We start from the raw sequence: 24904 nt of genomic DNA on the forward strand, positions 1-24904 counted from the left end.
TGATGACATCTTAATCTATTCCAAGAATGAGGAAGAGCATGCCCGTCACCTCCGGATAATACTGACTCGACTCAGAGAGCACCAGCTGTATGCTAAATTCAGCAAGTGCGAGTTTTGGCTTGATCGAGTGCAGTTTTTTGGGACATGTGTTGACACCTGAGGGCGTTTCTGTGGATCCCAGCAAGGTGCAAGATGTATTGGATTGGAAGTCTCCTAGGTCTGTACACCAGATCCATCAGTTCCTTGGGCTAGCTGGATACTATCGACGTTTCATCCCTGATTTCTCCAAGATAGCCCAGCCCATGACTAAGCTGCTCCAGAAAGAAGCTAAGTTTGTTTGGAGTCCAGCTTGTGAAGAAGCTTTTCAGTCCCTGAAGACTTTTCTAACCACTGCTCCTGTATTGGCTCAACCTGATATTGAGAGGCCCTTTGATGTTTACTGTGATGCCTCGAAGACGGGTTTGGGGTGTGTGCTTATGCAAGAGGGGCGTGTGATAGCTTATGCTTCACGCCAACTGAAGAAGCACGAGGTGAACTACCCTACCCATGATTTAGAGCTTGCTGCTGTAGTTCACTCTCTGAAGATTTGGAGGCATTATTTGTTGGGCAACAAAGTGCACATCTTCACTGACCACAAGAGCCTTAAGTATATTTTCACTCAGTCTGAGTTGAACATGAGACAAAGGAGATGGTTAGAGTTGATCAAGGACTATAATTTGGAAGTCCACTACCATCCAGGAAAAGCCAATGTGGTAGCTGATGCCTTAAGTCGTAAGTCGCATCAGGTTGAGGAAATACCCTTGTCACTTCACCACACAGAGGTGCTAGCTCATATTGCATTAACATCAGAATTGCTGGAGCAAATTATTCGGGAGCAGAAGGAAGACCCCGAGGAGATTCCTCACATCAAGAAGTTGCTAGCTGAAGGACGTGGACCTCATTTTAGCATTGATGAGATGGGAGTCGTGAGATACAAGAATAGATTGGTGGTTCCGTCTAATGAGGAGCTAAAAAGGAAGATTCTAAAAGAAGCCCATCATTCCAAGCTATCTATCCACCCTGGTAGCAACAAGATGTACCATGATCTACGCCAACTGTACTGGTGGTCTTATATGAAGCAAGATATCACCCAGTTTGTTGCAGAGTGTGACACTTGTGGTAGAATCAAGGCAGATCATATGCGTACTCCTGGATATCTGCAGCCCTTGCCCATTCCTGTTTGGAAATGGGAGGATATTTCCCTGGATTTCATTGTGGGTTTACCCCGCACCTCCTCTGGCTTTGATTCTATTTGGGTCATTGTGGACCGTCTCACCAAGTCTGCCCACTTCCTTCTGGTGGACACTAGATACAATGCAAAGAAGTATGCGGAGTTATACTTTGATCGGATTGTGACCCTACATGGAGTTCCTCTCACCATCATCTCTGATAGAGGGTCAGTTTTTGTCTCTCGTTTCTGGGAGAAACTCCAGGAGTGTTTGGGTACTCGTCTTCTCAGAAGCTCGGCATACCACCCACAGACTGATGGTCAAACTGAAAGGGTGAACCAGGTGCTCGAGGATATGCTGCGGGCTTGTACCATCTCTTTTCCTGAGAAGTGGGATCATTGTTTAAAGCTGGCAGAATTTTCTTATAATAACAGTTATCAGGAGAGTATTCGCATGGCGCCATTTGAAGCTTTATATGGACAAAAGTGTAGGACGCCACTAAACTGGGTTGAAGTAGGAGACCGTGGGTACTTCAGGCCTGATTTCATAAAGGAGGCCCGAGAGAAAGTAAATATAATTCGTGAACACTTGAAGGCAGCTCAGAGTCGACAGAAGGCTTACGCAGACAAGCGAAGAAGACCTTTGGAATTTGCAGCTGGAGATTTTGTGTATCTCAAGGTATCTCCTATGAGAGGGGTACATCGGTTTGGTGTCCATGGCAAGTTAGCCCCTCGGTATGTGGGTCCATACAAGGTGTTGCAGCAGTGTGGACCCGTTGCTTATCGTCTCCAACTCCCGGAAATTCTCTCGGCAGTTCACAATGTATTTCACGTCTCGCAACTGAAGAAATGCCTACGAGTTCCTGAAGAATCTGTGGAAATAGAAGGACTTCCGCTCCAACCTGATCTGTCTTATGTGGAGCATCCTATAAAAATCTTGGATGAGAAGGAGAGAGTGACCAGGAACAGGGTGATAAAGTTTTACAAGGTGCAATGGCAAAACCATTCAGAGGACGAAGCCACCTGGGAGCAAGAGAGCTACTTAACAAAGCATTACCCCCATCTCCTCTCTGGGTCGGATAGTTAGTGTTGCGCCAAATATATTTCCCTGTCCCTTTCTCACACTAGGCACATAAATCTCGGGTCGAGATTTTCTTTTAGGGGGGTAGGTTTGTAACACCCCGGTGTTATATTGTAATGTTTTGCTAAAACATCGCAGGAGCATCATGTATTTGTGCATATGTGTGTAAATTGAAGTATAAATCAATATATGACATTTGAAACGTTTATCTGAAACGGGAAATAAATGTTAAGTTTCATGTCGCTTTATATTGTTCAGTATTTTAAATGGATTTTTATTAAATAAAAATGATGTAGATCGTGTATGTGAACTTTAATAAAATTTGTAGTACGAACTCAGTAGTCGACAATGAAACAGGTAGCTCGGAATTGGAATTCGACGCGAAACCGTTCGAAGTTTAAGTCATTTCGCGTAAGCTATAAATGGGTCGACGAAGCCACTTTTGGTAATTTGTAGAAAAACCCGTGCACGTCACCTGCTTCGGACAAGCCATCACTGACCACGGTCACCTCTGTGCCTCGGTTGCCTACCACCGCACGCAAGCTCTGCGCACGAGTCATGTCAGCTCTGCCTCGCCGTCGCGTCGCGCGGTGCCTTGGTCGCGCTATACGCCGCCGTCACCGCGCTGGTACTGCTGTCATTTACTCGCTCTGGCTGCACGCACGCGGAACGATCGCCTCGTTGTGTCCGTCGTTTTGTGCACGGGTGCGTACGTTGACGACCATGGCGGTGCCTAACCATGCCGCACAGAGTCCATGTCTTAATTGAAGCCATGGCCGACGGAACCTCTCGCTTTCAATTCGACGTGACCGTAGCGCGTTAATGAAATTCGTCGCATCCTTGGCTCCGTGAGTCAGCCCGCAGCTCGATTGACAACACCTCGCCGATTGTAGCGCCTCACTGTGCTTCAATTTTGGAAGCGCAGCTCCGCCGGCTCCATAAGACCATAGTGGTCTGTGCCGTCGTCCAGCCACTGATCCATAGCTTGCCATTTCAATCCACCGCACTGCTAGCTTCTTCTTCAGCTGTGCATCGCTCTGCCCACTCATTCGAAGCTCCACCGCCCAGTAGTATCCTCTCCGTGGCTGGCGGAACATCGCCGAGCAGAGCAGAGCAGAGCAAGCATGGTGCGCTGCTGTTATTAGCTTGTTGACGTCACCATGACGTCACCCCCATGTCACACGTGTTTTGTGGCCGCTTTCATGTAGGAAAATAAAGTCGTAATACGTTGAAATACGCCACTGTGGGCTGCTGCTCGCGCTGGGCCGCGCTGGCCACCTGCTGCTCGCGCTGGGCCGCGCTGGCCACCTGCTGCCGGCCTGCCAACCGCTGCTGGCGCCTGCGCCGCGCGCTGCTGGGCCGCGCCCGCTGCGGCCTGCCTGCGCTTGCTGCGCTTGCGCCGCGCTTGGCCCGCTGCCACGCTGCTGAGCCGCTGCCGCTGCCGCGCCTGCGCGCGCACGCGCCCGCTGCCACTCGCTGCTGGGCCGCGCTGGCGTCTGCGCTGCTGGGCCTGCGCCGCGCCGCTGGGCCGCGCTGGCGTCTGCGCTGCTGGGCCTGCGCCGCGCCGCTGGGCCGCGCCACTGCTGCGCCGCGCTGGGCCTGCGCTGCGCCGCCGCTGCCGAGCCGAGCCTTGGGCTGCGAAGCATGTTTCGGTTTCTTTATTTCCTGAGAATAGAAATGCTTAGTTATTTTAGTTATGAATCCAACTTTGATAAATGATAGTAAATGGTGTAGATGTCCAAAAATAGTGAAACCAAGTTTATTAGGTTCACAAAAATACCATCTACTTATTAGTACAGTTAGATTGCAGTTAGCAGTTATGATGATAGGCTCATAAATTTTAATTAGAAAGCTTAGCTTTATATAGATTAATATTGGTAGGAATTATTGTGGCAAATCGGTAATAGTTTTAGCTTTAAAAATTTTACAGTAGGCTCACCAGGGTATTAGGTGCTTGCTGTAAATTTTGTAGCATTAGGAGGTATTGCGAAATAAAATAGCTATTGCCCTTGTTTTATTGTATATAGCGTAAATTAGCGTTAGGAGTAAAAATACCGGTAGTTGCTATAATGATGAATGACATACTTCATACTTGTTGACGATAACAATAGACAACTTAGCACCGTGGTCGGTAGCATTAGCTTAGTAATTAAATTGATGCACTTTTAGTTTAAGAGTTGATGTTGTCATATTGTTAAACATTGCATCATTGTTTCGTAGATCACGAACTGATAGACTTCGTGCCCGCTAACGAGCCGGAGTACGACGAGGTGATCGAGGAGTACGAGGAGGAGATCCCCGTACAGGAGGGAGCCCAGGAGCCTGTTGGTGCTGACTTTGCTGACCCAGCGCCTGCCCAAGGCAAGCCCCGGTGCATAACCCCTATTTTTAAATGATCACTGAATATATTATATGATATGCATTTATGTTACAGGCATTTTATGGAAACTACATGCATAGATATATCCACCATGAGTCATACTAGTGCAGGTCGAGTAGCTGCTATGCTCAGGATGTCGGTAGCGTGAGTAACCTGCCGTTACTCACAAATAGGTGATTACACTATGATATCATGATGGAATAATGGAAAGGAAAAATAGTGACCGGACAGGGATGTGGATGTTGGTACTGGTGGGTGTGAGGGGTTGTGTCCTGCGGCCAACAGGGCATAGCTCGGTTACACTTTTTCCCTGTCTATGTCGATTAAGGACCGGTCGTTGCATATGACTCTAGGCAAGTCACAGACTATTGTCCCGAGCACATACTTGGGTATGGGCGCAGGGAAGACTTGCTGCTCTCTTGTCGCGGATCCGGCTCTTTCCGGACCGACTGATGGGAAGAGGAGGTGGTGGAGGTCCTTGCGCCGCACTGAGTCCGGGATTCAGAGGCGGGGGCTTGGAGTCCAAGTTTGGACGGGGACCTGGACACCCGGGACAGGAGAGTGGTGGGTTAGTCCTGCTTGTGCCTGGGGTACAAGCGGGGCGTGTGTCTTCGGGGCACCCAGCTGGGTACATTGATTCACGAATCGCCGGGTTATCCGGTACGGCTTGTCTGCGGTTTAGCACCGTAGTAAGAACTGGAAGTGAAAAAGGAGAAGGAACCATATCGATTGCTCAACCCTTGCTTGAAAGTAGAACAGGTGCTTATATAGATTGACTAGATGAAAACTTAATCCGGCTGATGATAATAATGTATCAATAAGGACTCACTATTAATATTGCTTTTTGCTAAAAGAGAACCAGCAATCATAAAGCCTAGCATATTTCTTGGAGTCGGGAAAGTATTCCCACTATCGGATAAGTCTTGCGAGTACATTGTGTACTCAGGGTTTACTTACCCCTGTGGCAGGTGACGCTTGAGGAGTGTCTTGTGTGGAGGATCCATCTGGTGGGCTCAGACGGACTCCTCGTTATCTTATCGCTAGATGTTATCTTTTAATATTCCGCTGTTTATCATTCCGCACTCTGTATTTGGTATTGTAATAATGTACTTTTAAGAAACTCTAATGTATGAGATGGACTTGTGTTGTAACTCGTTTTCATTATTGGATCCTTAGGATAAATGTGGTCCTTTCGGGTTCTCCCTCGGGGTGTGCCCGACGGATACCGCTCGTTGTAGTTACTTTTGGAGTGCTTAGGGTCTGGTGGAAGACGAGCACCTCCGTAAGTATGCTATTTCGGGTGGTTTCTGCCACAGCAGGGGCCCCACCTCGCCTGTGGGTAGAGCAGCTGAGGGCGCGGCACCAGGAGCCTGAAGAAGCACGACTCCAGCTCGAGCTGGAACACGCGGAGCTCGAGCGAGAGATCGAGCGCCACGGATGTAACACCCTCGGTGTTACACCATAAATCATTTACTAAAACATGTCATGAGCATCATGTCTATGTGTTAATGCATGTGATAAAGTGTGTAGATCAATTTCTATAACTCGAAACGATCAACTAAAATGCAAAACGAAAGTTGATTCAATAGTCATGTTGTATCACTTAGGGTTTAAAACATATTTTTATTAAGCAAAAATGATATAGAACATGTATGTGCTACTTAAATAAAGTTTGAAGTACAAACTTTGTAGATGACAATGAAATACTTGTGGTCGAAAAATGATATTACTAGCTAATATTTCCATTAGCTTAGAAATCGTAAATGGAAATCAAATTCAGCTAAAAAACCTAGGAATTTTTGAGTCTGTCAACAGTTAAACGAGAGATTGGGTTAAGGAGTGGTGTAGTGTTATAGCTCGAATTGGTAGTCTCATGTGCCATCTTGAGCATGGTGGAGATGGCTTAGGTCCTAAAGCAGCCGTTTGGTCATGTTGAACGCTTTAAAATTTGTGCGCGTTACCGGTTTCAGGTTGGTTGGTCGCGTGGCCACGATCACCGCGCTCGGGCTCTCAGCGTCGTTGCACTGGTCATGCGCTGCCACGCGTGGCCAGCCGTGGCTGCCTCTGGCTTGGCCATGGCTCGGCTGCCGTTGGCCCGTCGTGCGGAGCCGCTGCTGCTGCCACCTGCCCCGTCCCGCGCTGTGCTGCCGACGCGTCCGCCACTGCTCCTAGCGTCGTGATGCTGCCGCTGCCGTCACATCGTCGTCGCGTCTGTGCTGGTCCACTGCACCTCTGCGCACTAGCGGCTAGTACCCGGGCGCACGAGCGCCGTGGTCATCCCAGCTCATGTTGAAGACTTGGTCGGTTCTCAGTCTTGGTCGGTTCTCAGTCCATGGTTTTTCCTTGAAGAAAGGTAACGAGCCCTTGGGACCGGTCGAACGGACCCGAGAACTATATGGATTGACCACTAAGAAGCTAGAATCGGTCACCAGCTGACCCATGTTGGACCCCCGCGAACGAGAAGCCAGGGCCCCACTCGGCGTGGGGCCTCAAGCAGTGGAGGTGGCAACGATAGGTTTTTGGGGAAGGAGAGGAAGGAAACGCCATGGACAATGAGCATGGAAGGTCTCGTCTTCTCATTTCCTTATCCGGCCAGCGCAGTGGAAGGGATGGACGTGGGCACTGTAATAAAAAAAGGGACGCACTATTGGGCTGGTCCGTCGGACTAGGAAGGGGCGTTCGAACGAACGGACGCCCTGCACATAGTATTACCGTAGACGTGGTCAGGTGGGCGCAAACACCGCATGGGGTCGGGCGGAGTCACAGACGACGCGTGAGATCGGGTGGAGCACAGGCGATGCGTAGGGTCAGGGCCGTACGCAGAGTGCAGGCGCAGGCGTCCGTTCGAACGTCCGGATGCTAGCACTGCTGGTCCATCTATCCCCTGTTCTACACCTGTGTCTCCCCTAGTACACTTTAGACTCACAAAAACAAGTGTTGTTTGAACTGTTTTGGAAATTTTTGTCCTTGATTGATGGCTGCTCACAGTAGAAGAATGTGGTCACACAACTAGTTAGAGTTATGTCTCGACCACACTTGCTCTGGAATGACACATAAGTTAGGAAAAAAAATGTGTAAACCACTTATTACTAAAAATGACGTATAGGTACAAAAAAAAACGATGCTTTCCTCAGGCTTTAATCCCGAATATTTGGGCTCTATTTTGATCGACCCCTGTTTGGTACAGCTCCATAAAAAACACGGTTCTATGAGAAGTTGTACGGATAGGGGGAAAAAATACAACCATAACAAATCAGTCAAAGAAGCGTTTTAGTGTAAATGGGACTATGGAAAGGAGCGCGGTCATAAAAAACTGCAGAACAACGTTAAATTCAGTTTTTAGTTTCAATCTATTTTGGCTATAGCCTATAAGCAGTCAGGCCCAACACACACACACACACACACACACACACAAACCCGACGATGACAATGCGTTGTAGCCGTGGTGTGGCTTTGACGTGTCTATCCGTAGCTAAGCTGTAAGCGCTTTTTCTTCCATGCCAATTAAGGCGGTGGAAAAGAATGCCAAACAATTTGGAAACGAATGCTAAATATTTCACAGGCCACGATTTAGCAGGGTTCTTTGCGGCGTGATTCACACGAACAGCCAATTCACCTTTTTCCAAATTAAATCACATTATATTAGTGACCTAGACACAAAATTATCTTGTCTTTTTTTTTTCTACATTAGCACGTTATACACATTTTGGGTATAAGGTGGCGTTTGGTTCGGAAGATGGGATCGGATGATTTTTTAGTGTTTGGTTTGGAGACCCAGGAGCATCTATATGGGAATATTCTGTAAGATTCGGGACGTAGCGATCCCTTTCTTTTAGAACCGCGCCGTCACACTTCTCCTCTCGCGACACGCCGTTTCCTCCCTTCTCTATGCTCGGTGACGGCTCTTTGTCAGACGGCCGTGATCCAGCATCGTCAATGGAGAGTTGCACGTCGGAGAGGGGGCCTAAGAATAAGCATGGCCAGCCGGGGAGGGGACGACAGGTGACCTGTCGTAGCTAGGCGGCGCGAGCTAGGTGTCAAGGCAGAGGTGTGTCGTTAGGACTGTAGGCCCGCTTTGAAGAGCGGCTAGAGACAAACTTGGTTGGTGAATGTGACGACCTACAACTGCTTTTTGGTTGCTGGTATAATACGTGCCGTGTAGTATTGGATTGCTCCGTGAATAAGAGAAAGCCTAATAATACAGTTGGCTTGTTGGCTGTGAGGTTCCTTACAGCCTTTTCTTAGCCCATTTATATAATAGTTAGCTCTTTACAGTTAATATATGACTCACTTGTCTCTCTCACAGATTTTTTTGATTCTTGTGCTCAAGCCGGCTGTAAGCTTACAGCCTGCTTCTCCTCTCTCTCCTCCCCTCTCTCCTCCATATCAGCATTTAGTCGGCTTACAGCCTGCTATTATACTTGCTCTAAAAGATACACCAATAAATCTATATTTTATATGACTTATTATTATTGCAGTTGAAAGGTATATCACATATTGTGCGAGAGCATATTTGTATGGAAAGACTTTTTCAAATCGTATACGAGTGGCCCAGACACAATTCCAGGCTGCTGTTGACGTGGCAGTGTGTTCTTTATGTATGCTGCACATTGAAGCATTGTTGTTCATTTTGTCAATTCGGATCTACGAAGGAATCTACGGCAGTGTCGACTGTGTTGAGACGAAACAGAGGGAAAAAGAGAGAGGACTGAGAAGATAAATAAACTATGAGTTGCCATGTTAGCTAGGGCGATGTTCGGCAGAACTTATTGTTGCTGCGGCTGATTTGTAGGGTTGATTATTGTGAGAGAAAAATAATGTTCCATGACTAAAAAAGTAGGGCTGATACAGCCTTATAAGCTCAAACGAACGGAGCCTAGGTAAGAAGGAAGAGAGGGGAGAGAAGAGAGAAGATCAACTCCATCAAGAAACTTTATGAGAGAATAGTGTGGACCATGTATTAATGATGTAGGTATCAATATCTAACTATTATAGAGAGGGCAACTATACACTAATCATACTGTCTATATGCGATATGGCACTAGAATAAGATATCAACCCACTTACAGAAGCAGACACTCGTATACACGAGTGCTCTTGGACTATGAACACCTTTGAAGGACCGAGTTGGAGCGATAAATGTCAGCCTACTACTCAAAGAATAGCGTTGTCGATGAATTGAACTCAGGTGGACATGTTTCATCGTAAGAAACTCAACCAACTAAACGTCATCAACCGAGTAAATTATTAGTCATGCTCTAAAGATTTCTAGTTGCTGGTTAGGTGAAAATCCAAGGATCCCATGGTCTAAGAACTGTCTATATACGTTAAAAAAAAAGAACTATCTATATACGTCGAAATCAGTTTTCACCAGGCCTCCATTTCTTCGTCCTGGGGACCAGAACGCCTTTTTTCGGCAGGAGCTAGCTGATTGATCCTGGAAAAGGAAGCGAAGAAAAAGGCACAGCTGCTGGTCGTGGTTGGCCTGCATCGTGCCCGCCACTAATGTCAGCTTGCTTACTGACAGCGCCTCCTAAACACATTGGTTGAACTAGTCTTTTGTGTTAGAATAACCCCATTTGAAAAGGTTCCACTTTTTAAAAAAGGTTCCCAAATCTGCCATTATTGGTTGGGAGAAGGAATTGAGGCCTTGTTTAGTTGGGCAAAATTTGGGAATTTGGCTACTGTAGCACTTTCGTTTTTATTTAGCAATTAGTATTCAATCATTGACTAATTAGGCTTAAAACGTTTGTCTCGCGATTTCCAACCAAACTGTGCAATTAGTTTTTTTCGTCTATATTTAATGCTTCATACACGTATCGCAAGATTCGATGTGATGAATACTGTAGCACTTTTTGGAACTAAACAAGGCCTGAAAAAGCCTTAAATCTGTGTTGGCTGTTTTGTTAATCTCTCACGTCAACTTCCTGGGGAAGCCTGGGACCGAACTGCACTGGCAAAAGATGTCTGGATCATGCGTGTCTTGCGGGGCCAATATTTCACTAGAAGATTTCCATCTTTGAAAAATATAAGCGCATCGACCAGCCAAGCAACGTCATCATGTTTATCATAAACAAAAGTCAGCTCGTGCTCCGCGCACATCACAGGTGGCTCTCCTCCTGTGCAAGGATGCCGGTTGAAATCAAATTTTATCCCAGTTGAAACCGGTTAGCTCCATGTATAAGTCAGTGATTGTCAAAATGTGCAGTAGCTAGTGATCTCAGAATAAATTTCTAAGGTGGAGCGTTTTGGTCTATTGGCTTAAGGGCATTTTAGTCTTTTTCAATTGGCATACGAGGAGAGTTAACGGTGCTAGCTGATGGAGTTGACGAAACTTGGAAGTGTCAAATAGAAAAATAAAAATAAAAGGAGTGATGAATAGGAAGGATTTCAAGTTTAGGTGTCAAATGGAAAAGGAAAAGTGTTTCTAGTGTCAAATAGAAAAATTTCTCAAGAAAAAAGTGATCGGGAGTGAAAACTAGATAAGAGTTCCCTAGGCACATCATTTATAGGCCCATATGCGGCCTGTTCGTTTGGTCGTAAACGATCGTGGATTATTTACTGCTGGCTGGTTTGATGTGAGAGAAAAATACTATTCCAGCTTATAATTCACGATCGTATACGAGCAAACGAATATGCTGATGAATGACACATACTCTCTCTGTCACAGAATAAATAGATTCTTAGAAAAACAAATCATCGATTTCTAGTAGCCTGTTCATTTGACTGTGGCTTGTCGTAAATGATCGTAAATTTTCAACCAGAAACAGTATTTTTCTCTCACATAAACTAGCCAGCAGTACTTTTTCACGAACCAACAAGGATATGAACCAGCCTAACCGAATAGGCTGGGAGTCTAATCTGTCCGTCGGTCCATTTATTTTCCTTAGAGTTTCTTTGTATTTATGACACCGCTTCTGTCTCCCTCTTTTTCACCAACGCGGCCTCCCCCGGATTCAAGAGCCTCTGAGATTGAGGGCGTGTTTAGATGCAAAAAATTTTGAATTTTGACTACTGTAGCATTTTCGTTTGTATTTGGTAATTAGTGTCTAATTATGGATTACTTAGGTTCGAAAGTTTCGTCTCGCGATTTCTCACCCAACTGTGTAATTAGTTTTTTTTCGTCTACATTTAGTACTTCATGCATGTACCGCAAGATTCGATGTGATGGATACTGCGTAAAAATTTTTGGAAACTAAACAAGCCCTGAGTTTGTGTAGTTCGATCGAATGTTGCTCATGATTACCTACCTAGCTTTGGAGGGAGAGAATGGAATTCCAGTCTCCCATAATTTGCATGATGCTAGCTCAAGTCCCAAGCTGCAATCGTGCCGATTCAGGCGCCCAAAACAGGAACTCCGGAATGGAAAAAAAAAATCCCAGGCGAAAGCGGTGGAGAAAGCAACTGCACTTGCACCACGTCTGTAGCGGCAGTCCCCTGAGGGCGAGGGGTCGACACGCGTCCACCTAACGGTCGATCTAACGGCAGGAATCTCCACGCCCGAGCGCGGCGGCGCTGTCGCCGTCCAGGCGGATTCCGCACCCGGTCCGTTCCTTACCCACCTCCGTGGCGCGCCGCGGGGTGGCTGTGTCCTGTGTGCGCCTCCCTCCGTGCGCCCTCGGGCGAGCAGGTGGGAGAAAGATTCCGGTGAGGATAGTGCCTGTGGGCCCATGAGGTCGGGCCCGCGGAATCTGACGGCGGGCCGCACGGGCGTCTCCTCCTTCGGCGGTGCCGTGTCGTTTTCGGTCTGGGTCCGAGGGGTATCCTGTAAACAGGGCTTATAGACGGAGCATAATCACCGGTTTGCCATTGTTTGAACTCCCTCCTCGTCCATCAGATATTCAGATCACTCAGGCTGCAGTCATGCTCTCAGGGACTCGGAGTGCATGCAGGAGCCCGTGCGAGTGCCAACTGAAGAGTTGAATATTGGATTACTGAAATTATTACACTTAGAATGACGACATCTGACAAGAAAGTTTGAGCGGTAGTAGTAACGTGTGTTAGACTTTAGAGCTGCATCAACCGGCTCCTACTAACTCTGTGAGAGACAAATATGGCTCCAATAAACAGTGTTGTGCAGGAAAATGGCAGGCAGGAGCCAGAGCCGGATGAATCCGTGCCGAAGGGGCCCTTGCTGTCGTCACCAAAGAAGCAAAGGCTTTGTTTAGTTCGCGTGTTTAGTTGGGTGAATTTAGGAATTTAGGTACTATAGCACTTTCGTTTTTATTTGGCAATTAGTGTTCAATCATGGACCAATTAGGCTCAAAACGTTCGTCTCGTAATTTTCAACCAAACTGTGCAATTAGTTTTTTTTTTCATCTACATTTAATGCTCCATGCACGTATCGCAAGATTCGATGTGATGGGTACGGTAGCACTTTTTGGGAATTTGGGGTAGGAACTAAACACGCGCTCAAAAAGTTTTCCTAAAAAGTGCTACAGTAGCCATCACATCGAATCTTACGATACGTGCATGGAGCATTAAATGTAGACTAAAAAAACTAATTGCACAGTTTGGTTGGAAATCGCGATACGAACGTTTTGAGCCTAATTAGTCTATGATTGAACACTAATTACTTAATAAAAACGAAAGTACTACAGTAGCCAAATTCCTAAATTTTACCCAACTAAACACAGCCAAAGCATCACACAGACGGGGATCATGTGTTTCTTCGGTCGAACGACCTTTTTGACTACCGAGGATCAGGCGTGACCAGTCACCAACCAGCAGCATGGACCAGGAGGGGCCGGCGCCGCTGCCACGCTGCTCCAAACTCTACATCTGCGTTTACCGCCTGAGTCTTATATATCGACTGATGCTGTTTTGTTATGAGAAAAAAATATTATATTATAATTGATAAATATGGTTGATACGATCATACAGTTGAAGAGCGCCCGCGCTTATCACTGATACACAGGCACACACCATAGTAGCATGCAAGAGAGTACTTGTTGGCTCGTTGCCAGCGCAAGAGCAGAACAAACATACTCCTACTACTAGAGCTACCGATCCAATGGGGAGGCTTTGCGATATTTGTACGCAATCCCAGTGACCACAACAGCTAAATGCACAGGATTAATTAATAGATTAATAGATAGAACCAACCAACAGGCGACAAGCAAGTCGTCGCGGCCTAGACAGATTGTTTGCAAGGCAAAGGCTACTGCTAACGCTAGCAGTCGGCAGTAAGAGCCAAGGTAGCTCTCTGTTACATCAACTACTGTAATAATCTATCTTTTCCTCTTCGGATCATCAGCTCGGGTGACATGCTGCTCTTAATAAGATTGAAAAGATGGAGTGGTTATATACCACTAAATCGTAGCACGCACTAGCTAGTATTAGAGTACTGCTTGTAGTAGTCATTAGTCAATGCATTATGCAACAAGTGTCAACCTAGCTAGTAGCTACGCGCACTTCCTCATACGCACGTACACAAACACAAGTTGTGTTACTTGTGTATAGCACGAGAGTGTAGCGATAGGATAAACCGGGAGCTAGCACGCATGGCATCCGATCCCAAGCCAAATCAGGGAACAATTTCGTGAACTTTTTTGGGCTTTTTTTTCCCCGAAAATCCTTTTAGCAAACAGCTTTATGGGCGAAGCTCCTCCTAGAAACATGCTGAAGTAAGGTAAAGCTGAAAATAGTACTAGCTTTTTATAATTTTATCTTTCCACATATGGACCCAGTATGGACGAAGACTGATTTGCCCCTGCTCGGGGAGGGCGCGTGCACGGTCGCCGGGGGCACGGCTACAAGGGACACGGTCGCCGGGGGCACGGCTACAAGCTGCTCGTGAAGTTTTTTTAAAAAATTACTTCACTATGAAGCTGTGATGTGCCAAATGAAGCCTTAATTTCCTCGTCGTGCTGCTTGCGCCCGGTGGTCCCTCTCCCTGGAGATGGGATGGATAGGTTTCAGCTCAGCCTCCATATGCATACGACGAACGGATACTGTACCCGTACATTGGACGTGCAGCTGCTGGCGGCTCTCCGGGACCCTCAGTTTCTCACCGTGCACGTTGCATTGGAAGATGACGGTACAACACGTATACATATACGTACATACAGCTAGAAAGATAGATATCTACTACTACGAAAGCCATGCAATCATTAAAGTTGGTCATCTTACTCTTTAGGATGGGCTGTCCGTCCATCTCCAGCGTTTTGGCATGGCGACACGGCACCTCTGCAAGTACTAGGAGTACTCAGCTCGGTAGTGTAGTAGCCTGCTGTGCTGTACGTACTGGACAGTGCACACAACACAACTCCTGCTTGGGCCAGCTTTTCCGGACTCGATCGGCTTCAATTCCATCGCTGCCTGCTTGTTCCGCCAACAGCTCATGTTCTGAGCTAGCTACTGCTCTCACACTCCGAGGGTCCTCGTTGCCAAGTGCACAGAAACTGCCAACAACAACAACAATCAAACAACCGCGGGTAGGTCGTCGGGCAAGAAAGACACTCCTATGTATCTTCGGGCTACGCGAAGAAACGGCAGGCAGGCAGGCATGAAGCAGGCAGCTCATCGATGTCCCCAACTCCAACTCCAACTCCTTGAGATCTGGCCAATTTCCAACCAGCGTCAGGTAGCAGCGGCTGGCCTGGCAGTCTCCACCATACGCGCGACGTGTGAACCACCAACAACAGGAAGAGTGATCATCACTAGTCTAGAGAATCTCGTCGCCTCACTCTTCTCGATCCAGCTTGATTAGCTCTTGTAAAAAAAAACACTACTAGTATTTCTTTCATTCATTTATTTATTTTTTGCATTGGTCAGGCCGTGCTAATCTATGTAGCAGGCTAGCATCCCAGTACAAAGTACTCGTACTACTTTTTCCACCACTAGTAATTTAGTAGAATCTACCACCATTCTTAATTAACTAATTATTAAGCATTCCACGTGGTACCAGTAGCTTAATACTCCGTATACGCAGTTTTAACAACAACAACAAGTTGCAAAAGCCTTTGTTAATCCTCTCTCCCGCTTTTTTCCCGATGGAGGTAACAACACCAACAAGCATTCCACGGCGAACGCTTTTTTCCCGATGGAGCAAAGGACGAGATGGCAAAATTCGCCATAGATTTCGAGGCGCGCATATTCGCAGTCCTGGGGTTTTTCTAGAGTGGGTGTGGGTGGGTAGGGGCCCTGCCGCCCTGGGCCCAGGGGGGTGCTCTCGGCTCGGCCTCGGCGCCGGCCGCTCGTTCGCGTCGGCGACGGTGACCTTGCCCGCCCGCCCGCCCGTGCATTACACAAAGCGTTCGCCGTCGTCAGGCAGCTTTTGACCAGCCGTGATTATACTGATTACTTGATTAGTATGCTAGTTAATTAGTAATTAATTAGCCACGCATAGCAGAGGGTAAGTTTGCTTGGACCTGCAACCTGCAACAGGGACGTTGATGGCGATTGGCCCCGTTGTTGGACTTGGAACTTTCTCCAACCAATGGGACTGCTAACTACTACCGGCTGCAGTAAAAATATGCACTACCGTAGACTTTTTTTTTATATATTATTAGCAAAAAAAAAAAGAGTACTGTAGAGCGATGACTCGTGACGCTGACACCCATATGTGCCGGATCCGCAAGGGTAAATAAAAGAAAAGAAAAATAATAATCTAACATGATAAGTACGGGTAAATATCGCTATTCTTATCGTCGCCAACTGCCACTAACGTGTGGGCTAACAATTTCATGCCGGAGAGTTTTCTTGCGAACTGTGATTGGTCACCATGTGTTAAAATTCAAAGACGACAGGGAATCTTTGGTGGAGGGCGCAGGCCGGAGATTCCATAGCCAGATAGCCTCGCCGATATTCTGAATCTCCTAGCGTTACTCAATCAAACCGCAAAAGAATCCGATCGTCTGCGTCAACACCCACAAGTACAACGAACGACGGAACGAGGCCGCCCTTAGCGTGACGACAAGACGCAATTAGCGAAACAGAGACGGCACTGCTGCTTCTTTTTTTAGGAAACGGAGACGGCACTGCTAACCTACATGAAATGGAGTCATGCAATTAGGATGGTGCAACCTCAGGAAGTGAGTTACAAGTGCAGACTACAGAGATGGGCCTTTCGGCCCGGGAAACAATTACAACTTGGGCCAACGGAAAAGCCATGCGTTGACAACACCGCCTCCCTACGGAGTACGGACTGATTTTGCTCCGCATGCACAAGCTTATCTGATTTTCTTCTGACAAAAGAAATTACTGTACTATACATGTACAGGTCAACAAAACTTGTGTCTCGCCACATCATGGAGCCGCGATTCAGCACTTGTTGAATGCTACACTGAACACCTCACATTACAAGTAGTTTCATCTACATCAGCTGACGACACGGTTTCACTGACAATACAACAACAGGGGTGATTGTAGTCAAAGAAGCGACGAATTCTTCGACATACAGCCGGCTATACCAACGTCAAGAAGCAGCTCCGACGTCCGGTACAAGGGGCTGCCCGTTTTCAACATTTTGGGGCCTACAGCAGAAAGAGGGAATGCCATGACGATAGAAACCAAGGAAAAAACACGAAAGTGTACTCACTGACCGCAAGGGAAAGAGCAGAACCTCTTTTGATGTCCTGTGGACTCTGAGCGCCTCAAGAATGCTGTCAACCCACCTGTGAAGTGCAATGACAAGATGCATGCAGATTAGGTAGTAGTCAAGGGATGTACAATATGGTGTGTACACCAGTTCTCAATGTTCAATATCCGTGACGTGGACATGGCAATTGGATAATGTTACTCAAAGGGCATCGTGATGTATGCATACCCCTCAAGTCCAGGGGTTGTTGGATAATATATGCTCTTCAGGCCCAATTTCTTCGCTGCTGATGCAGTGGTCTCACCAATGCAAGCGATGGAGTTGTTCCAGTTATCAACTTTTGAAATAAGATTTAACCATGCCCTGTGATAACCAAAAAAAAAACTGAACAATGGAACCATTGGAACCACACATAAAAACTAACAGTGGCAAAATGGAAAGCGATCCAAGGAATATTTAATTAAGGAATGTCGGTTGCATCTATTTTATAGTGTGAAACTATGCTCCACCAAAAGTATTTGATGCTTACATACTAATACCTCCAGATCTATTGCACAACAGCTTTACCTTGCAGTATTCATGAACACAATTTGTAAAAAAGAATATCCAAATATCAGTGTATAATTACCTCAGTGCAGAAGGAGAAGCTACCGCGACAACTGGAGCTGATATAGCAAGATTTAATGTTAGTGGTTCCACATCTTCTACAGGAATCTGCATACACACATAATACCTTCATATGTTACTATGTTAGCAGAAGACTAATATTCCTGTACAGAAACTGTCAAAAATAATATGAAACCGATGGTCAATATTTTCTGATTCTCAATGCAAAATCTCTACTCTGGTCAAGTATGTCACAATCAACTTACAAAACTAAATGCCACTACCAAAGGAAAAAAAAGGCAAGCTGTGAATATATCAATATCATGTGTCAGGCTCGAAGTACATGATTCATGAGGTTAAGCATCGAGAAAATGAATAGATGATCAAGAGTGGCATTGTGTTCAAGAGCTCACTAAAATTTTAACCTACAGGAATAATTAAACTGTTGAAAACTACTGAGTTCTAGAGCTCACTACAGGAATTTTAACCTACACTGTTGAAAAACTTTTCATATGAAGATCAATGTCTAACATAGAATTGAAATAAATATTGCAAAAGCTAGTAATATAAATACTCGTACTCAAAACAGGCACTACAGACTACCGGAAGCAGCACAACAAGATGCAGATGACGAGTTTGTCTGTGTATGTGGTGATAAAGTAAAAAAAAAAAAACCTGCACAAGTGAAACAAAACCTACAGTTGTATATGTATTCAGTCGTGTCACGTCAAATCCCCGTTCTGATAGCCCATCCTCTGCATTGCAAATAATTTAGTATCATGAAGCCTAGAGCCATTAAATAAAAAAGAAAGAAAACAAGTTAAGAGTTCAAAACCATAATAGTTCAACTAGAAACCTAAAAATTGACCGTGGTTCAGAAATCAGAATTAATTCAAAACATCCTCAAGAAAACATACCATTAGGGATAAACTGAATACGAGAAACATGTGGTCTTAGTGAAAGCAGAAAAAACAACAGTAAAGAGACAAATGCTCATTGTAACACCAAAATGACTCACGAATTTCATGGCCAGCCTTTGCAGATGCAGGATACAATACTTTACATGAATTCTCATTGCTCCTTGGAAGCTCTGAAGCCAAGACTTTACCTAAAGCTGATGAACAAAGAAATGGAACAGATTGATTAACACTGATAAATAATTGAAGATGAATGGAAGAGCATAAAGTCTTGAAAATACACATGCACCAAGTCTTGAAACTACAAGGTAAGATACCTTTGGAAGGTGAAAATGCAACCTCAAGAGATTGATCACCAGATTCTGATACTTCATGAAAAACCCTTGCAGTTCCTGCTCCAACAACAGCTACTCGCACCTTAGGACTTCCAGCAGCCCTGGCATTGAATCATTGTGTAACTTGAGTGGTAAAATGGCACCCTTAGATTATGTTTCAGCTGGTGATGCTATGCACCAATAATATAAAATCAAGGATTATATGCCTGTAAAAAAACTCTAGAACCAACATACACCATGCATTTTGTTAGCCAATAAAACAAAAATCTATGTCATGAAAAGTTATAAGGAATGAAGTGTAAGTTGAGGCATAATTACTACTTGTATAACAAGATTGTGCACATAACTGCAATATATGCTTGATGCTTACTTCCATCCCTTAAGGAACACTGCAGCTGCCTCAGGAGAGGTTATAGTAATCCAGTCGAACTTGTCATCTGTAAGTGCAGAATAGCATTGACTACATCATGAATTTTCCTTGCAGTTATATGCAGCAAGTGTGAAGAGGAGTATATATGAAATGGACAACTATAATATCCGCAGGAGAAAATGAAACAAGAAACAAATGTGAAAAAACAAAAATGTTGAACGCTGCATATCCAAAGAATGTAACTCTGTAAATGAAGTTCAGCAGATGAGCGGTGTTCAGATCACAAAAAGGAAAAACTGTAACACTTACTACGTAGGACATCTGAAAGCCTATCTGTATCAGGGCCCTCAACATGCTTAATAAGAGGAAGTTCCAGAGAGTGTATATTATGCTTTTCCTACAGAATCCAATTAGAAAATCGATGTAAATGCAAGGCATCAATCAGCCAAAGTATTTGAAAAATATTAGATTATTATCTACTTGGCTAGCCCACAAACTTAACTGTTGTCAGAAAACCCAGTAGATTCATGCTCAAGTTACTCTGAGAATTTTTTATTAAACTACAAGATTTGTTATCATCAATTAATAAAGAGTAAATACCATGATTGAAGTCATCTCGAGAAAATTTCGAAACCAAAATTAATCAGAATCAGCAATGTAGTATGGCCATCAGGCTTCGCACAAAACCGATGAAAGGGGAAGGAATCACATGGAACCGAAGGAAAAAAAAAACTTTCCAAGAAAGAGCGCCACCTTTCAATCACAGGAATTCGGAAATGCTAACTTAATATAAACTCCTGATTCGTGCAGGAAATCAGTATTGTCCCCCAATCTAGCGCCAATGGTATGGTATATGGAAAATAGTATAACTAACCACCGATTTGGTCCTTGTGCACACATTCACCGAAGGTCATCCACCAAACTGATCAAAATTGGTCAGTAGTAACGACACCACAGCACCAACAGCGACCAAGCCGTTCGTCCTGCCACCCCTCCGGACCTCTAACAGCTGATTTCCACAAGAAAGCACAATGGACGAATTTCCCATTGGGAGACTCACCAGTGCGGCGATGAGCCTGGCGTTCTTTCCCTGCTCCCGCGTCACCACGACGTCAGGAGGGGGCGAGGAGGACGCCACGAACCTCCCGGGTGCATCGGCCCGGAGCCTCTTGGCGGGATGGGCTCCGAAGGTTCCAGAAGGTGCGAAGAAGGGCGCCAGTGACGAAGAGAAGGCCATGGCGCACTGGGGCAAAGCCGCTGGGCGTCGGGTCCCGTGGGCCCGTGGAGGTCGGAGCTAAGGAGTGGAAGTGTGGAACAACACGCACGATTGGGATCTGGGGGAGGGGTGCCCATATGGGCCGGGCAGGCTGTCCTAAAGGCCTAAGTTACAGCCCAGCGTTTGGACCCAACAGTTACGGCCTTCTTGTATCAACATAACAGGAGAAAGGGAAAACATAAAATGCCACCATAAAAAATGCAATTCTAATTCTGTCCTTAAATAAATTATCTAAATTTTGATTATATTTATAAAAATATTAATAATTATTTAATATCATAAATATTGATAAATGTACTTGGTCAAAGTTAAAATGAATTGACATGGTATTATTGTAGAATTGTTCTTTTTTTAGATGGAGAGAGTAGTAGATATTTCTTTGACTTATGCTCACCACTCTTGCTTCTCCATGTGTCCATGAGCCGTCACTACCCTGTGTGCTCGATATGGGGGAGTCAATCAAGTATTTCACCATGCCCAAAGCCACCTTTTGTTCCTCGCTTGAAATCATGTCAAAATGTAGAGATAAGCCCTTATTGGTCTACCCATGATCCTTGGGCTTAAGGGTTGTTGTTGACCCTCCATTTGTGCTCCAAATCATCTATATTCTTTGCAAAACATGTCGGGATATAAAACATGGTGACTCGAATCCTACTTGAAACACGAGTGCGAACTGCCTCGTTGCCATCACTTCCAAGCGTGGGTCGGCCTTCACCATCTCCTCGAACGACACAGCCATGTCGACATGGGCGCGGATGTGGTCGCCACTAGGTGAAATATGCTTTGTAGGGGCGGCTCGTAACCCTTTGTAGGGGTGGTCTTGCCAGCCTCCCCTACGAAAGGGTGGCTACAAATCGTTGATTTGTAGGGGCGGTTCCCAGACCACCCCTATAAATTGATTTGTAGGGGTGGCTGGTGTTATCAGCCGCCCCTACAAATCAATTTCTAAAAATCACGAAAAAAGGAAAAAAGTAGCAATTTTTTTTTAATCCGAGGAGGACCCCACCGACAGCCACACACACCCACTCTATCGTTGCATCATTTTTTCACGATTTTTGCACACCTTGCGTCGGTCGGGTTTTAAACCCGCAATCTCTCGCTCGCGCGTAAATTCTCTACCACTGCACATCACGATCACTTGTGCTTACAATTCATTTCGGTTCCCCACATAGTATACAAAACTGAGCATAAATTGATTGTTTGAGGCCCTAAACTAATTCAAATGAAAAAGTTATCCACTACAAAGTTTTATAACTTTTTGAGATCTACAACTTTCATTTTGGTAGTTTCTCCATCCGATGTCACTTATAAAATTTGAATTTTAAATTTGAGAAATTCGAACGTAGTTTTCCATGACAGATGATTTCAAATGAGAAAGTTATCAACTACAAAGTTTCATAACTTTTTAAGATCTACAACTTTTATTTTTACTGTTTATCTATCCGAGGTCGTTTTAAAAATTCAAATTTCAAATTTTTGAAAATTCAAACGTAGTTTTCCTTGACAAGATGATTTCAAATAAAAAAGTTGTCAAATACAAAGTTTTATAACTTTTCAAGATCAACAACTTTTATTTTGGTTGTTTCTTCATCCAAGATCGTTTATAAAATTTGAATTTTAGTGTTTAATTTTTAATAATCGGCGTCTATTTGTAGGGGCAGTTCAATATAAAGTCGTCCCTACAAATCTGATTTGTAGGGGCGGCAGGATATAGAGCCGTCCCTACAAATCAGGCCATTTGTAGGGACGGCTGATAACACCGGCCACCCCTACAAATCCATTTGTAAGAACGGCTCATTTGACAACTATTTGTAGGGGCGGCTCAATATAGAGCCGTACCTACAAAGAAAGGGAGACGTTGCCGCAAATCATTTTTTAAGTAGTGCGCGCAGGCCCTCGACGCCATAGCAGCGGAGCACGAGCCACAGTTTCAGCGCGCGGAACCGGCGGGTCAGCGTCACGGACCAATCCTTATAGTCCACGACGTCGTGCCCCTCAGCGGCCGCGTCTTTGAGGATGTACTCCTGCTCAGTGCCGAGCGCTGCGATGAGCAGCGATGGCTTCTTCACCCACAGAACGCAGCAGTCGTTGTTGGCCAGAAGCCACTTTGTGAGCATTCATGCTGAACGAGTCCACGGCATCGGCGCCGTCGATCAAGTGGCGGAACTCCGGGCAGACGATCGCCGAGCCCGCGTAGGCCGCATCCACGTGGACCCAGACACCCTGCGTCGCCGCGACGGCGCACAGCTCTTGGATAGGGTCCACGGCCGTCGTCTGAGTGGTCCCGACCGTCGCGCACAGGAAGAGCGGGACCAGCTCGGCTCCCACGTCCGCTTGCATGGCGGCCTGCAGCTCGGTTGGCGAGGAGCGCGAACATGTCGTCACGGTACGTGGCGATCTCGCGGCAGTTGTCGCGGTGGATGCCGGCTATATGTGCTGCCTTGCGGAAGGCGAAGTGTGTCTGGTCGGAACAGTACACGACGAGGTCTCCGATCCTCCCGCTACCGATGTCCGCGAGCTTCCGGTCCCTCGTGGCGACAAGGGCGCAGAGGATGGCCTCGCACGTGGTGCCCAGAAGCGTGCCTCCTCCGCCGCCGCAGAACATCAGGCTCTCGGGCAGGTGGAGCACCTTGCCGAGCCAGTCCACGACGACCATCTCCAGCTCCGTGGCGGCCGGCGAGGCAGCCCACGTGAAAGGAACGACGTTGATGCCGGCCGTGAGGGCCTCGCCGAGGGCACCGACGGTGCTGCTGGACGCGGGGAAGTGCGCGAACTGGGGGGGGCGCTCTGCCAGTGCGTCATGCCGGGCGGCAGGATCAGGTCACGGACGTCTCCCAGCGCGGTACCGAACGTGTCGGACTCCGGACGCGACGGTGCGTTCGCGGGGAGCTGGTGGCGCAGGAAGCAAATTTAGGCATTTTTATCGTCAATTTAATCCAGAAATATAATATCATCAGATTCGTGAATATATATATATATATATATATATATATATATATATATATATATATATATATATATAATGAACGCTACAGTATGTATACATGACATACAGCCGGATACAGTAAGAGTCTGTCTACCCAACAACCATGCGTTTTATGCAGTTTCAACACATGATTTTTTTTACACTATAGAATTAAGATCCAACAGCCTCCATCCTTTAGACAACCACAAATCACAAAATCACAGATCTACAGATCATAAAAAATAATTTTTTTTCTATGCAAAGAAAAAACACAAATCAAATCAGGCAGCACGCGTATACGTAGAGGACCGACGGTACGCCAAGGACACGTAGCACCGCGACGGGCGACGGAGCCGGACCGAATCTCGCTTATGGCCGGCCATCAACCCATCACGCATTGCATGCCACTCGCACGTCACACTCGCATCCAAGCTGGGATGTTTGTCGTACGTGCCCTGTACGTACAACTCGCCTGCATGCTTAAAAAAAATTCATGTGTTTTTTATGCTAAAACACATGTGTCTTGTATAGTATTTCTATATAGTAAAAGCACAAAATACAATAATTAAATAGATTAGATTGTACCTAGCGGATGGTCCCGTGCCGAGGGCATCGGAGGCTCCATTCGCACTGGTCGATATAGTGCGTTGTTCGAAGTCATGGACCACAGTCAATGCAGGACAATGTTCGTAGTGTAGTCCCACAAACAGATCACCAGGAAGAAGACGCCTTGCTGTTCTATCGTGCTTGTACTATCTTGGCCAGTAAACTTAGCGAATTCTGAGAGCCTGTAATTTGTTGGAAGAGCGACCAAATCATACCATTCTGGATATAGGCGTTTGTACGAAAAGATCAGTCCTTTTGGCTTTAGACTGAACTGATTCTTTATCATCTCGGTCATCCTCAGTAATAATTCATCCGCTTGTAGATTTGGATTTCTTTACACCTGCTGACCCATCTGTGGATTAAAATCCCATGTGCCTTGGTATCCTGGATTTGGCATCATATGAAGGGTGTTATAATCCATGCCATAGTGATACCCTTGTGGAATCTCAATCTGTTGGGCCCTTTGCTGGCTTGCTGCTTGAAGTCTCTGATTGTAGACATAAGGATCTATATCCCTACGGATCCTTTGAATTGATGGTGCTATTTTGAGCCGACGATAGTATGTGGCCTGATGTGCCAAAATTGATCACCTAGTTCTGATTTTGCCCCGCCGGCTATTG

At 45.9% G+C, this 24904-nt stretch overlaps 1 protein-coding gene and 1 pseudogene across 1 annotated transcript; both read right to left on the minus strand.

The window, feature by feature from the left end:
* Positions 1 to 16714: 16714 nt before the first annotated feature.
* Positions 16715 to 20763, minus strand: LOC136540518 (uroporphyrinogen-III synthase, chloroplastic-like). The gene is made up of 10 exons (XM_066532520.1): positions 20498 to 20763; positions 19747 to 19834; positions 19438 to 19504; positions 19050 to 19168; positions 18834 to 18929; positions 18515 to 18570; positions 17838 to 17923; positions 17438 to 17572; positions 17234 to 17285; positions 16715 to 17144 (listed from the first exon to the last, which is right to left on the minus strand). Exons 1-10 carry the CDS (start codon positions 20672 to 20674, stop codon positions 17130 to 17132), a joined length of 891 nt encoding a protein of 296 aa, XP_066388617.1. The 5' UTR covers positions 20675 to 20763; the 3' UTR covers positions 16715 to 17129.
* Positions 20764 to 21168: 405 nt separating this feature from the next.
* On the minus strand, positions 21169 to 24636 carry LOC136537394 (tyrosine decarboxylase-like; annotated as a pseudogene).
* Between the last annotated feature and the right edge of the window lie 268 nt (positions 24637 to 24904).

Source organism: Miscanthus floridulus, chromosome 2, assembly GCF_019320115.1.
Source record: "Miscanthus floridulus cultivar M001 chromosome 2, ASM1932011v1, whole genome shotgun sequence".
Lineage (NCBI taxonomy): Eukaryota > Viridiplantae > Streptophyta > Magnoliopsida > Poales > Poaceae > Miscanthus > Miscanthus floridulus.

Excerpts from the sequence above, each read along its gene's own strand:
- LOC136540518 (XM_066532520.1), bottom strand. The coding sequence starts at position 20,674 with ATGGCCTTCTCTTCGTCACTGGCGCCCTTCTTCGCACCTTCTGGAACC. Across the intron at positions 19,835-20,497 it reads CCAGGCTCATCGCCGCACTG|GAAAAGCATAATATACACTC; the intron begins GTGAGTCTCCCA and ends TGGATTCTGTAG. Across the intron at positions 17,573-17,837 it reads GCTTCTCCTTCTGCACTGAG|GGCATGGTTAAATCTTATTT; the intron begins GTAATTATACAC and ends TGGTTATCACAG.